Here is a 15,851-nt window from a genome sequence, read left to right on the forward strand (position 1 = left end):
ACATCATAGTACCCCCATTACAAATGATGCTACATAGTAGTGCCCTTCTGCATATTGACCGCATCCCGAGCTCATTCATGTTATGCCACACAGTATAACCCGTTTACATTATGCCACACACCACATTTAAATTATGCCACACACATGCTATTCACATTATGCCACGCAGTAATGACCCTTGCACATTATGCTGCACATAGTAATTCCCCCGATAACACATTATACCACACAGTATTGTCCTTTGTTCACAGTAATTCCCTTTTTAAATGATGTTACAAAATAGTAGAAGCCCTTACAACACATTATGCAGCACAATAGTAGTACCCCTTCTAGAATGCAATAGAAGATCCCCTGTTCTGTTCCTCTGTGTCTCTGCAACATTCTTCATATCTCTTTTGTCTCTGCTATAGCTTCCGCGCCCCCCCACCACCACCACCACCACTAGTGCAGCATCCTCTCCTCTTCCTGTGATATATATATATATATCTCGTGGTCGTGGGGCGGCAGTCCGGCAACTTTGAAATAACAGAGACAAATGCCTGCTTAGTTCAAGCGTTTTCAGGCATTTGTCTCTGTTACTTCAAAGTCGCCGGAGTGCCGCCCCACGACCACGATACATATTGGGGACTTATCCTGTCTTCCAAGGGAAGGCATCTGGTGCCACTAACACTATCCTGAGCCTTGGAGTGTCGGCCATCTTCCAGTTTATATATATATCTCTGTGAAAGTATGTGGGGAAAAAAATTGGAAATAACAAAATACAAAATCCCTGACAATTTCCCTCGACCTGCGGCTCAATCTCACCTCATGGGGTATCAATGACCATAGTCACAAAGGTTACCATTAGTATCACACTACGTCATCATGGATTCAAATCCTGCAGCACCTGAACGGTCCCCTTGCTTAAGCCAGCACATGTCCAGGCCTGTCTAAGGTTTGCCAGTGACCATCTGGATGATCCAGAGGAGGATTGGGAGAATGTAATGTGGTGATATGAGAGCAAAATATAACTTTTTGGCATAAACTCCACTCAGAGAGAAGAATGATGAGTGCCATCACAAAAACACCATCCCACTGTGAAGCATGGGGTGGAAATACCATACTTTGGGGCTGCTTTTTTGCAAAGGAGACAGGACAACTGATCCGTACTAAGGAGAGGATGAATGGGGCCATGTATCATGAGATTTTGGCCAAATACCTCCTTCCCTCAGTCAGAGCATTGAAGATGGAACGTGGCTGGGTCTTCCAGCATGACAATGACCTCAAACACACCACCCGGGCAATTAATAAGTGGCTCCGAAAGAAACATTTCTAGGTCCTGGAGTGGCCTAGCAAGTCTCCAGACCTAAACCTAAATTAAAATCTGTGTAGGGAGTTGAAAGTCCATGTTATCAGACGACAGCCCCAAAGCATGACAGATCTCAATAAGATCTGCATGGAAGAGTTGGCTAATATACCTGTGCAAACCTGGTCAAGAACTGGTTGAACTTTGTAATTGCCAACCAAGGTTATATTACAAAGTATTGAGTTTAACTTTTTGATTGTCCAAATATTTATTTTCTGCAAGAATATCCAAATACATTGTTTAAAAATCATACAATGTGATTTCCTATTTTTTTCCACATTATATGTCTCACAGTTAAAGTGTACATATGATGGAAATCACAGACCCCTCTCATCTTTTTAAGTGGGTCAACTTGCACAATCAGTGGCTGTCCAATCACTTTTTGCCCCACTGCATATATATATATATATATATATATATATATATATATATATATATATATTTCTAATTTTCTGCTAGAGCAGGTAGATCACTCCTTCCCCCCATTGCCATTAGAATGCGGCCCATATCATTCATATTGTCCCAATTAGTTATAAGATCAGGCTTCTGCATCTCATGGGCACAAAGACAGCTGAAATTGATCACCAACTTGATGTGGTATATGGTGATAACTTCATGTCATGGATACATATTTGGGGCACTGCATTTGGTGGACGGATCACATACCACCTTAAACATATGCCCTGTTACTATCAAAGGCAGTGCACCAAACCTGTATCCATGACATTACATTATTACTGCTATATTGTTTGTGTGGTTGGGGGTGGGATAAATCAAAAAGTAAGATCAAAAATAGTTAAAAAAGGTAAACACACACAATTTTAAATGTAAAACTTGTTTAAGTATAAAAAATAAAAATTACTGCATACCTATCATCTTACATGGTATGGTAAAAGTTATAGTGAAATTATAAGTAATTCTGTATAAATCTGTATTTTGAAAATTAAATTACCTTATATATGAGGGTAATTTAATGTATTATACATTTCTAAGAGATGGCACGACACTACCCTTAGGTAATGTGATGTTTGGAAATTTACACTCTTCTGACCCTCTCCCCCCTACCCAGGTCAAATTGCAGCAATATTCACTTGTGGTAGTTGTTTGAAGTGAACAGTTTAGCAGTTCCCACAAAAATGAACAAAAATTAGAATTTTTTCCTCATCCACCTATTTACTAAATTTAACCCGGAGCAGCTTCTTCCTGTTTCCAAATTTGAAAATCTGTCTCAGTCTGAAGAAATTCTCATGGTATTACCAGCAATGAGTATTTTGGAAGGTTTGAGAAATTCTGTTTTTACAGTCACGGAAAATTGGAAAATTACTGGAACCAGTGTATTGCCTTCGAGGGAGACTATGTCCACTATGTCAAGAAATAAATATGATCTTAAAAAAAATGAGTTTTACCTGTTTTTTTTTACCACACTTATCAAACAACCCTTGTAATGCTCAGAAATTAAAATATTGTATGCTAATATGCTGTCAATACAAGGACATATATGTGTGTGTATATATATATATATATATATATATATATATATAGCAACGAATTTCGGCGGCACCTGGAGCCGAAAATAAAGAGTCTTAAGCAGTTTGGTGATCACCAAACTGCTTAAGACTCTTTATTTTCGACTCCAGGTGCCGCCGAAATTCATTGCTGTATTGGGGGACCTTGTCGGTCTTCTGGCGGGCACCGGAGCAAAGTTACTACCGAGGATTGGAGTGCTGTCCCATCACTGACATTGGATATATATATATATAAAAGAAAAAATACTAATTCAAAACGACATCAAACAACAAAATAGTAGTCTGGTGAATGTGAGAAAAATTAAGATTGCACAATTTTGCAGTAATACAAGTTATACAAACAGCAAAATAGCTCACAAAATGTAAAATTACAGATTGGACCATTTTCTAAAATAAAGTGTTCACCAATACAGTTATATCTACTTCAATTATCTGAAATGATCTCTTCTTAAAGGGAAAAATCATTTTTTTTTTAAATTAAATAATTTTTAAATAAAACATTTGTGCTTAAAATTATTAGCAATATAATTACTATAAGCTACCTTACCTTGTAAGAAGAATTTTGCAAGAATGCTTGTTGGTTTGCATGCTCTTCATTGCTGGTAGTATGTGAACTATTCGGAGTGAAGACTATTAAGTCATTCTTGTTCTGGAGTGAATTAGAACATACTCTATATTGGGTTTGTTGAGAATACATCCAACTACCTCCGGTGTTGGAACAGATCTTGTAACTTTCCTTTAGTTCATTGACCTCATCTCTGTATTTTTGCCATTTTATGACAGTGAAGGCAATTAGAGTGATAAGGAATATACTTGAGATAATGCAGATAGCAACTACTAAATAAACATTTGTTTCAGAGAACTCTTCAATGTCCCCTCTGGAAGCATGATTATCAAATTTAATTTCCTCTCCAGCTTCCACCAAGGAGATGACAATTTGTGTCACTGATGTCATGATTGGATCTCCATGGTCCTGAGCCACTACGAGTAGCCTGTATTCGTCATTATCAGACTCTGTAAATGGGCGTTTTAAACTTATTTCTCCAGTCTGTTTGGAAATGACAAATGGAGTTTTTACTGCAGAGTCCTGAAAATTATAAGACATCCAAGCGTTGTATCCAGAATCTGGATCTACTGCTCTCACTTTAGTCACTAGTTGCCCTGGTTGGGCAGACTTTGGCGTTTTAACTGTCACTGCAGAGTAAAGTTGGGGAAAAGTTGGTGCATTATCATTTATATCATTAATGAATATATTTAATGTAAGGTTAGAACTAAGTGGCGGTAGACCGGCATCCGTAGCTTTAATGTGACATTTGAAAAATGCCACTTGTTCATGGTCAAACGATACTAAAGCAAATACCTTGCCATTCTCCGGATTGATTGAGATAAAAGAAGATATGAGAATCCCATCAATTGTGCTGTCACTTATTGAGTATGAAATAAAGGAATTCTGATCAATATCTGGGTCAGAGGCTGATACTGTGTAGACATGGGAACCTGGTGGGTTATTTTCCTTGATGAATATTGTATCAACGGGTTGCATAAATTGAGGGGCATTGTCATTCACATCACTTAAATCAACTCGTATAGTTTTTGAAACTGACAGAGATGGATAACCTTCATCTTTAGCAGTAATAACAACTTCATATTTATCTTTCACTTCTCGATCTAATGGTCCATTCACAGTCAAAGAAAAATCCCCCAAAAAAGCTGGATTTATCTTGAAGGGTGTATGTTCAGATATTTGGCAATTAACTTTTCCATTTGACCCTGAATCCTTATCATGTATACTGATAATAGCAACTGTTGTTCCCTTAGGTGAATCTTCCGGAACAGGAACTGAAAGTGATGTTACTAACATTTCAGGAGGATTGTCGTTGACATCCACAACAGACACTAGAAGTTTACAATGTCCAACCATTGGGTGATCACCTTTATCGACAGCGTCAACTTGAATTTCATACATTTTATTCTTTTCATAGTCAATGTCACCTTCCACTCTGATTTCGCCAGTTAGTATATTAAGACTAAAAATTCTAGTCACTTCTTCCATCACCATGTTGTTAAATTCATACAATATTTCTCCATTTTTCCCATGATCCAAATCTGTAGCATTTAACTTAAACACTAAAGTCCCTTTAGCAGCATTTTCAGTTACACTGCACTGGTAAAATGGCTGATCAAACAAAGGGGTATTATCATTAAAATCTTCCACTGTTATCACAATTAGAGTTGTACCACTTAATCTCGGCTTGCCTCCATCATAAGCGGTAAGTGTAAGATTGTGAACTGACTGCTTTTCTCTGTCTAGTGACTTTTTAAGCACAAGTTCTAATGATCTGATTTGGTTCATGTATTTTTGAAAATCTAATGTAAAATAGTCACTTGTGCTTATTTCATAATTCGTAATAGAATTTGTTCCCAGATCTGGGTCAACAGCTCCTTTCAGTGGGAACTGAGATCCTGCTGGTCTGACTTCTGAAATCACTATGTTGTACACTGTTGTAGAGAAATCCGGGCTATTGTCATTAATGTCTTCTATTTCTACATCGACACGATACATCTGCACAGGCTTGTCTACAATAACTTGCAGGGGAATAATACAGAACGGTGAATCTGGACACAGCAGTTCTCTGTCTATTGTCTCTTTAACAAACAAGATCCCATTCTGGAGATTAACCTGGAAATATTCCTTCTCATCTCTAGACACAATACGTAACATTCTGGAATTAATCTCACCTATCTCCAGTCCAAGATCCTGAGCAATTCTCCCAACAAAGGTGCCGTGCTTGGATTCCTCGGGAATGATATAATGCAGCTGACTCAGGACCACATCCCAGGACATTTGTAGCAATAAGAAATGGACCAACCTTCTCCTTAGCTGATAATCCAAATGATGATTGAGCATTTCTTAAATTTACTGAGGATGAAGGTGAAAATTCCTCCAGCAAATAAGGCACTCACGCTGAATGAAGATCCACAATATGGGGAAAAAAATCTATCATGGCCGAAACTCAGACAATAAAGCGATCAGCTGGTAAAAAAGGAGAAATGTATTTCCTCTTGATGCTATAAATTGGTGTGTAGTGTCATCTAGTGTCTGATTTCAATATTGCAACTTGATCACACAACATGTTTTTTTTTCATATTTTAATGTTTTCAATTGACAATACATAACACTTAATTTTTGTGATTTATTAAATCTTGTGATAAATTTTGTGATTTATTAAATATAGCATGCTAACAAATTATCATTTTTAATTACAGTGTATACTGTAGATATCTGTTATGTATTATAAATATAGTATGAATATGGACAAATATAATGGATGGTAAAGTACTGTAAGTGAGTACCAATTTCTGCAGGATGTTAATGTACATTTATAGAGCTTTATGCATAAATTTTTACATTTGTTGATTCTCTAAGTGCACTTATTAGTAGAATTATTTTGATTAAATAAATATACATAAATGAAATACATATATTGATTTGTTAAATTAGGCATATTAAAGCTCATCTCTATTACTTCTTGGAAATTTGATTGTTTTTGTTTTTTGTTTTTTTAAAGTTTACTGTGGGACTTGGTGTCAAGATCTTCATTTTTATTCATGAATCATTTTCCAATTATTTTTTATAAAGATCTTGACATTAGTCTGCAGAATTCAGTTACTGTTTCTTTAAGGTTTTTACAACTATATCGGAACTGGTCAGTTTGAAAACAAACTTCACACAAACAGAACCATAACGGCTAAAGTGGTGCAAAGAGCTACTACTTGGTTTACAGTACGTTGTACCTCATTCTATTCTACAGTACTCTTACCCAAGAAATATTATTTCATTTTCTTTCCTCAATTAATGTCCCAGGACCTATGTGTTTCTCCTTCCAAGAAAATAAAATTAAGTTGAAACTGATTTCTCTATACATACTGTATGTGAAATATGATAGAAGTGCAGTTTAGTGTATTCTGTGTAGAGCTGTTGGCCCTCCAGCTGTTGTGCAGCTGTTGTGAAACTTCACATCCCAGCATGCCTCACCATAGTTTTAACTTTCCATAATAGCAAAACTATGGCAAGGCATGATGGAACTTGTAGTTTCACAACAGTTGGAGGGCTATAGTTTGGCCATGCCTAGTTTAGAGCCTTAAAGAGAAAATGTTATATGGGATTGACATTCACAAAAATATCTGTATTACTGAGCTGAGTGATATACATGAAATAACTTTTAGGAGGTAAATTACAGTTGGTCTTCTCCAGTCCCCAAAACAGTCAAACACTATGTGGTTTTATTGGTTGATTTATATAGAGAATAAGGTCAATAATTCCTCGTTACTATAGCTCAAATGATAGAATGCTTAGAATTTACCCTGTATCTTCTAACAAAAGGGAATTGGAATAAAGTTGCAACTTTTACGGTTAAGAAAAATACAGTAGGATGTTGGGCTAGCTTTTTTCATTCAAAAATAGAATTATTAATCATTTGCCAGTTCCATAATTAAAGATTGGTAACTGCAGTTAAACAACATTTTAAGTAAACAATTACATTGGAAACTTTCTCTATGAATGTCAGGATACATCACTGTTAGCATCCGAGATCAGTGGGCATACGGGTTGCAGGCCGAACTCGGCCATTTTTTTTAGGGGAAATTATTTACAAGACATGATTTTGCCCTGTAAAAAGAGTGGTGGAGCGCTACAAATTGGTTAATTGGGTTATTAGAGTTAAGTATAAACATGCATTGATTTGTATAAAATTAACAAAATAATGAAAGGGTATAAAAATAAGACAACTAAATTAAACAAGTAGATTACTTGATATAAGAGGGGGCAATCAGAGGTTACATAATTATTAAATGCAGTCCCGTTTGTGTCTTCTTGAGAAACTGTGCTCAATTCTCCTTGATCAGATCCATTGCAATTGAATGAGGGAATTCATAGACCTTGCCGGATAATGAGAAATGTCACTGGAGGATGAATGTATTCTCCAAATGGAGGGAGTGTCCTCAACGATGTTGCGATATTTTGTAATCCAAAATTTGCAGGTAGTGGTTTCCCAAGAAGGGTAATGCTGAGGATCCAGTAGTAGGGAGTTGGCGAGCTTGTATCTCAAAACGGGATAGTCCAAGTATAGCCAGTGTCCCAATTTGCAGAGAGTTTAAAATAAACATATGAATTCGTCTGGCTTCCTGTATGGGCGCTGAACTCGGACATTATGACATCCTGCCCCATGTAAATCTAGCACAATATGTTTAATTACAATTAAAAAAATATACACGGGACAGTCCAAAAAATTGGAAGTTTTGTAATAAAACAGAAGTCAAGTATTTTTTAACCCTTTGAGTGCCAAGTGAATTTGGCCAAATAGGTGTGAAACTCAACCAGCAAACACTTTTATTCATCATAATGACCTGTAACGTTGCCTTATTCACTGTAGGAAATGAATATATTTTGCCACAACATTTTTTATTTGAATTTATTTAGCAGAAATTTTAAGCAGAAATTTTGCTGTCTATCTGTCACAGAGATGTTGGCACTCAAAGGGTTAATTGTAACCTTATGTACCTAAATCATTCATAAATTATATCCACTTAGCTTAACTTTGCCTACAAATGTATTAATGAATTCCTCTACTGTGTGCTTGTTAGGCAACTCCATAAATAACATACAGGTTGAGTATTCTGTATCCGTGCATCTCTTATCCGAATTATTCCAAAAACCGTGGTTTTTGGAATCATTCGAATTTTTTTTTTTTTTTTTTAACCCCCCCTAACCCTCTTTTCATACTTACCAAGTCCCCGGGCGTCCACAGCAGGCCTCCGGCATCTTCTCCAGGGTCTCCAGCGGTCGTAGGAATACATTGTGCGAGTGTGTGCGCTCGCCGGTGACGTCACTGGTGCGCGCGCACACTCGCGCAATGCATTCCTGGGACCACTGGAGACCCAGAGAAGATGTCGGAGGCCTGCTGTGGACGCCCAGGGACTGCGTGGATGCCGAGGGACCACCGGACACCATCAGGGGACAGCTAAGTATGCCTAAAAAAAAATATTCCAAAAACCGAAAAATTCCCCTATCCGGAATGCTCGTGGTCCCGAGCATTTCGGATAGGGGATACTCAACCTGTACTGTAAAATCCAAATTCTTCATGTGCTGAAGTGCATTTTACTCTGACCATGTAAGAGTTATTGAAGTGAAAATATAGTTTTTGTTGGTTGGTTTCTATGGGCCAAATTCCTTCTTCAATAGAACTCCAATCCTAGTAAATTTACCCCACTTAAATCTCATTAAGAACTACAGTATTTGAATTTACTATGATGTTAGTCCTGTAAAAAAAAACCAGATATAGATTATAAGGCAAATTATGGACAACATCCTTTTGGGTATTGTTATTCAGGATGACTTGAGAAATTTACAGAAGAGTGGTAAATTTTACAAGTAGAAATAGATTAATTAACTGATGCTCTTATTTGCTGTGTGCACTGTAATACAGTATTTACTGTAACTTTATTCTATATTCATAAAAAAAGCATATGTACAGTACAAAGTAAGTAAATAAAACCATTTTTTTAATTGAAAGTAGATTATGATACAAGAAAATATCGTGTACATTTCTCACATACAGTATAACTGACAATCGAAAGAAAATACATTGCAATAGCATGCATATGTTTAATAAACTAAGGTTAAACTGCTACATCATTTTTTTAATTATTATTCTTATTTATATACAGACATTACATTATTTCCCCATTATACTCTAAATTATAAAGGAATATTTTATTTAATTAAATTTGTTTAAGTTAATCCTTTACTCACTATCCCAGTGGTTCCCAAACTTTTTTCAATCACGGTACCCCTAAGTATCACAACATTTTTCACGGCACCCCTAGCCCAAACGTTTCTAATTGAAATAAACATTACAGTAAATCGTGTTTATATCTATTCCTTAGTGTCAGTCATGTGATGGGAATAAGATTCACTTCTGTGTGTCCACAATTTGCCTATAACATTGGTCATAAAATAATTTTAATGAGTCATGGATCACCAATCCAGGGTACCCCTACAAGTCCTCCAAGACACTCAAGGGTGCCACGGCACACAGTTTGGGAACCACTGCACTACCCTATAACTTGCCGTTTCTTTTTTTTAAGTCATGTAAATAATTACTACATACGGTAAGTATATCAGGAATGTGAGATTTTTACTCTAATATCTGCCAGTGACCAGAACAAATATTGAAATAATACCTTCCAATCTCTAATGTACTAGCTGGTTTATTTAAAACAATTCCTTACCTGTCTTAAATGGTCCAATACTATTTGTTAGTGATTCACATTATTATAAATTTTTTGTTGGTTTACTGTATTAAATCAATTTAAAAAATCAAATCGATTTTGACTTTCATTAGCTATCTTATCCCTGAATGTTAAATTATTAGCTGAAAGTATACAGTACTGTATGTTTATTTTTAGATCCAAATGGTTTGATGCTAGGATTTGGTGTAAGAGTATCTGTATAGTTACTGTGTTTTGTTCCAAGTGTTCTGATAGAATTACTGTAAGAATATAACATGAACTGCAGTTATATCAGAGGAGAACACTGCACTTGATCGCTTCTACAAGAGGGATATATCAATCACTCACCAGTAAGTTCTATTACCCTCCATCCAAAGTACCTTCCAAACTACCTTGTATACTTTCTGTACACTTCATACTAAACTGTATTGGATAAGACCACTGCTGAATTTTGAGCCACATGCAAATCTTGCCTCCTCTTATCTAAACGATGTACACTACAGTATTATTTTTTTTACAACTGTGGCATTCAGTTTCAGTACCCTGACTTTTGTTCTTGGTACTCCACTCTGGATTCGGTATGAAATACCGACAGTCAAAATACCGACAAGGTCGAAATACCAACATTTAAATGTACACAGGTCCAAAAGTATACACAAGTTACTCATATTTTGTTGTTCTGTATGTTGACATAGGTCTGTATGTTGACGTGGTATGAGCTCGTCATGCTTCGGGCACGGTGCCTCGCTACGCTCAGCACACTATTTTATTTTCCTTCCACGCCCTAGTGGATGGTAGGGCATGAAATTTCGCCTGTCGGCACATGTCGGTGTGACATGGACAGTCAAATGTAGTACCTCGTCCCCTCGCATAGCTCGCCATGCTTTCGGGCACAGTGCCTTGCTGCGCTCAGCACACTATTATATTCCTCCTCCATGTCCACTGGGATGGTAAAGTATGAACAAGTCAAATGTGGGTATTTTCACTGTGTCGGTATTTTGACCGTGTCACTATTTTAAATGTCGGCATTTTGACCGTGTCAGTATTTTGACCGTTGGTCAATGGTTGTCGGTATCATGACCGTCAGGATTTTGACCGTCGGTAAAATGACTGCATCCCTCCACTCTGCAGGTACATCAATGGTTTAATAATTGTAGCTTTTATTACCACTAGTTAAAAGCCAGTGTACCATAGAGGGGAGCAGTGTCAGCCATATACTGTATATATGTATATCTGTAATGGGCAGACTATAAATGATGCTGCAATATATGCACCAGTACTGGCATGTGTAAGCTCTCCAGTCCCCTTACAGCCCTGGGCATGGCCTGTGTGGGTTGTAAGAGGGGTAAGCACAGGACCCAGTAGCCTCCACTGGTGCGCAGTATACGTAAAGCAGCTGAGCAAGTTATCTGCCTTCTCCTCACCCGCATCATCTGCAGCAGCTGAACTGACCCTTCCTCCTTCCAGTCCCCGCACTGCTCACCCCACACAAGGTGTCATCCCTTCCTGCCACACTGATTCACCCCCAGCAGGTAAATGGACATCCGTGTACCCTGTGCCTCCACTATGAGAGCTGTAGGGCCGTCTGTTGGATCCTGCATCTGTTTCCTGGTTACTTCTGCTACTTGTTGCCGTGTCTCAGGGTGGCAAGAAACCTAGGGGGTTACGGCATAACTGGCCCTTATTCTGGTTGGTGCGGTCGAGCCGCATATGCGGCTCCGACCGCACCAGACGAATCCCCGCCTACAAGACGGATCGGCACGGCCGTCCGTACACGGACGGCTGCCGATCCGCATGAAAATGGCGGGGCGTACGCCTCCACCATGTTGGGAGCTGCCCCCTGCATTCGATGGTCGTCGACCATCGAAGGCAGGTCCGCACGCCCCGGCAGCTCCCGCAAGCTGAGACCACACGGACAATCGTCCGTGTGGTAGCTTGTATGGGGGCTGAAAGCTGACATCCGGCGACGTCAGCTTTCCGCCCCCATGAGTTGCGTCATGCCCTCATTACCATGCATACGCCCCGCGTTTGCATGGGAACGCCCATGAAACGCGGGGCGTACACATAGGGAAATGAGGGCATGAAGCCCCTCACGCCCCTATACGCCCCCTTTGCGGCGGACGAAATCCGTCTGCGGCGAAGGGGGCTGCACATGCGCAGATTGACCTCTGCGCATGTGCAGTGTCAAAACATCGGCGGTACGGCCGCACGCGGGCCGTACCGCATAGATTAGAATAAGGGCCAGTATGTGGAGGAGGGAGCACACAGTATGCAGAATATTGGAGAAGCAGCAGTATATGGAGGAGAGGCTGCCATGTATATAGGTGGCACTAAATGAACCTCTACATGGACTTCTGGACCTCTATATCTGGTTAGGTAATATAATGAGCACTTTAATTCATTTAATTGCAGTTATTTATATAGCATGCACATTTTCTACAGTGCTGAACAGATATTTGATCATTCAGTTCAGTCCCTGCCTCAGTAGAGTTTATCATTTATATTCCCTATTACATGGACATACAGACTTGGGTTCATTTCTTTGCCAGATACTAAATAACCTACCATTGTTTTTAGATTGTAGGAGGAAATTTAAGTGTTTGGAGGAAAGCAACGCAATCACGGGAGAACATACAAACTCCCCACGATTAAGCCTTGTTTGGACCCAGACTCATGGCCTCATTGCTGTGAAACAACAATGCTAATTGCTGTACTGCCTGATATATACTGTAATAAAAGTAGAATAAATTTAGTGCTGGTAGATGAATTGGAGGATTATATTTACCACCCCTCAATCTGTGGATGGCGATGACATCCAATTGATATGGTGTTTGGTATTTAATCGGGCTCGCCTTCTGGATACTGCTTGCCGGTAAACCAAAAAAGTCTAACCTGTAAGACTTTCCAAAACTATGATACGAGGTTCTCCACGCCCCCTTTTTTTCACATCCATTTGGTGTCTCACCGTGGTTGGCAGATGTAGCAGCCAATGCTGGCTGATAATCCACAGAGGTTTTGATTGGTTGATCCTGACTTTCCCAGTGAGCGATAGGGTTGGGCAAGAGTCTTTGGTGGTCTCCATAAGTCAGCCACTGGTTGGTAAAGCAAGTCTTTGGGGCTGAGTCGGACAGTACCCAGGGTAGTAGAGTGAGGTGGTACAATGCAGTGAATCCCTTAGTTAGTGCTAAGTGGTGCATTTAAGTAGTAAAATGTGTACTGGTCCTGTTGTAACATTTAACAAACTGTTACCTTTGTCTAAACAAAACACACACAATGAAGAGAGTGGGTATCTAGGCCTAGTGCTCCTATTTGTTTATAGCCACAGAGTACTAATTTTAAAATGAAGTACATTTCCCAATGTTCCTCAATGTCTTGCACCAGACAGTTTAATGTATTCTAAGTAGAAAAGTTCTTATTTACAAAAAGTGGAAATACTCCATCCACCATGGAGAAAGTAAAATATGTTGTATTTTGCCTTCTTAAACACAATATTATAGTAACAATAGCTTTTCTAAAATAATTATTTGTTTTCTCACTCATTTTGGGTTTTTTTCTTTTTAACTTCCTATTTTTTTTATAATTTACTTGCTATCTGTTACTTCTCAAAGTGCCTTTCTTTAAAATACAATATAAATGAATTATTTTCATGTTAGGTCCCTTCACAACAGACTAATTCTTCATATTTTTGTGGTTTAAGTTTATTTATATAAAAGAGTATGTTTTTTGTTTTCTGAAACATAAATTTGTGAAAAATGCAAAGAAAGTAGGATTATTTTTGTTTTATTTTTTTTTTCTAATAAAAAAATATTTGTTTTCAACCGATCTGCTTTATTTCAGACAATTTCACAGTATCACCTGTGTGAAATTTTCTGATTCATCTAATACCCCAATAAGGAATATTTTTCATGCAAGTTTATTGTGGGAAAAGGTAAGCATAATGCCATTTGCTTCAATACAATACCCATTTGCACAAAGCTCCAAATCCAAAAATCATAATACTGTACTCATTATACTAATATCTTAGGAAAATGGCATACTATTAAAATCATTTAAAAAAATAAAAAATGTATTCTGTTAAAATCAACCACCCAAAAAAATACATCATCAATATACTTTCCCCAGAAGGCTGGTTTCTTATAGAAATAGTTGCTGTTCCAGATTCAATTTAATTCAATGTCATTATCAATATACATCAGGCAGAGGATATTGCTCTAATAAAAAAGGTTGTTTCAAATAAAATTAATTTCTCAAAAATCTCCTTGCAAGTTTGGACCCCAATGTTTTGCCTTGAATTTGAATATAAAATAATTCTAAAATTATTATATATTTCTCAAGACTAAATAAATGCTTCTAAGAATGAAGTTGATGTGTTTTGCATCTAATTACCCATCATTTTCCAGAATAAATTTTGGGTACTTATGTAGTATCTGGACGCCCGATTATCGCATCGCATCGGACCAAATCGCATGCGATGCGATGGACACGATTTTTCCATAGGATTCAACGTTAAAATGGACTGAGTCCATTTTAACATAGGATTCTATGGGAAAAAGGGTCCTTTTCATTTCCCCACTATCCAACTACGCATGGAGTTGGATATAAACCTGTGGCGAGCGTATCGAGCCACCGAGCCCGAAGCGTGGCGAGTGCAGCGAGCCCCGTGAGGGGATGTGGGATACTTTTTAATGAGTCCTCTCGCCACGCTTCGGGCTCGGTGGCTCGCTACGCTCGCCACAGGTTTATATCCAACTCCATGCATAGTTGGATAGTGGGGAAATGAAAAGGACCCTTTTTCCCATAGAATCCTATGGAAAATCGGGTCCATCGCATCGCATCGCATGCGATTTGGTCGGATGCGATGCGATAATCGGGTGTCCAGATACTACATAAGTACCCAATTTTGAAACTCAAATTCTCTATACTCTCTGTTTCAATATATAATAAGAAGCATCAAATGTGAGAAATATAAAATCTTTAGTTGCCTAAAATTTCTAATGCCTGGTGTATAGAATTTAACCCTTTGCAGTCCAAATTGTATATTGCAATTCAGTCTGGTTTAAACGTTTACATTAATTGTCATTTTTTTTTTAATTCAAAAGGTCTACATTGAATGTTGAACGATGTTTATGTTCTTATTTTAAAGTGTCTCACCATTGGATCTGCTACTAGCGCTAGGACTGTTGAGACTGACTAGTCCTGAAAGGGTTAAGATATGAGGGTACAATGTTTACTATTCCTTGTAAAATGTGGTCTACATAGTTGGAGAGGCCCAAATTTAGAAGGCCCAATTCTAGAAATGATTAGCTTACCAGGCATATGTATTTGGCCCTTATAAAACATCAACAGAAATTAAAAATGTCTATTAAAGTTTGAAACATTCATGTTTTGAGATAATTTTAGGAAAATTGAGTTGTTCCATATATTATCTTCTCTATATTGTGAAGTTGTAATATAACAATTAATGAAAATATGGTAACATCAGAAATCTGATCAATGATTTTACACTTACACTATTACACTGTCAGTATACAAAATAAGTTATTCATTAAATGTTGATCTGTACCCTGCATAGCGTTACTTGTATTATTATATTATGAGCATGTTTCATTCAAACAAATGACTAAGACTGTATAACTTAAGCAGGTCTGTGATTTAAACCATCAATCAAAACAGTCCAGTTACTAGATGAA

The 15,851-nt window shown here is 37.8% G+C and overlaps 1 protein-coding gene and 1 long non-coding RNA gene across 3 annotated transcripts in view; one reads left to right on the forward strand and one right to left on the reverse strand.

The window, feature by feature from the left end:
* Positions 1 to 5,883, reverse strand: part of LOC146073839 (protocadherin alpha-C2-like) — a 198,460-nt gene extending 192,577 nt beyond the window's left edge. Inside the window, exon 1 of the mRNA XM_083181353.1 lies at positions 3,419 to 5,883. Coding sequence (XP_083037479.1) covers positions 3,419 to 5,779 — 2,361 coding nt within the window. The 5' untranslated portion in view covers positions 5,780 to 5,883. The remainder of the gene's footprint in view (positions 1 to 3,418) is intronic.
* Positions 1 to 8,644, forward strand: part of LOC146073843 (uncharacterized) — a 49,788-nt gene extending 41,144 nt beyond the window's left edge. For both annotated transcript variants that reach the window (XR_014473322.1, XR_014473321.1), the window contains exon 3: positions 4,690 to 8,644. This is a non-coding gene — a long non-coding RNA (uncharacterized LOC146073843). The remainder of the gene's footprint in view (positions 1 to 4,689) is intronic.
* The last annotated feature ends 7,207 nt before the right edge of the window (positions 8,645 to 15,851 follow it).

This window comes from Crinia signifera, chromosome 4, assembly GCF_055691185.1.
Source record: "Crinia signifera chromosome 4, ASM5569118v1, whole genome shotgun sequence".
Classification (NCBI taxonomy): domain Eukaryota; kingdom Metazoa; phylum Chordata; class Amphibia; order Anura; family Myobatrachidae; genus Crinia; species Crinia signifera.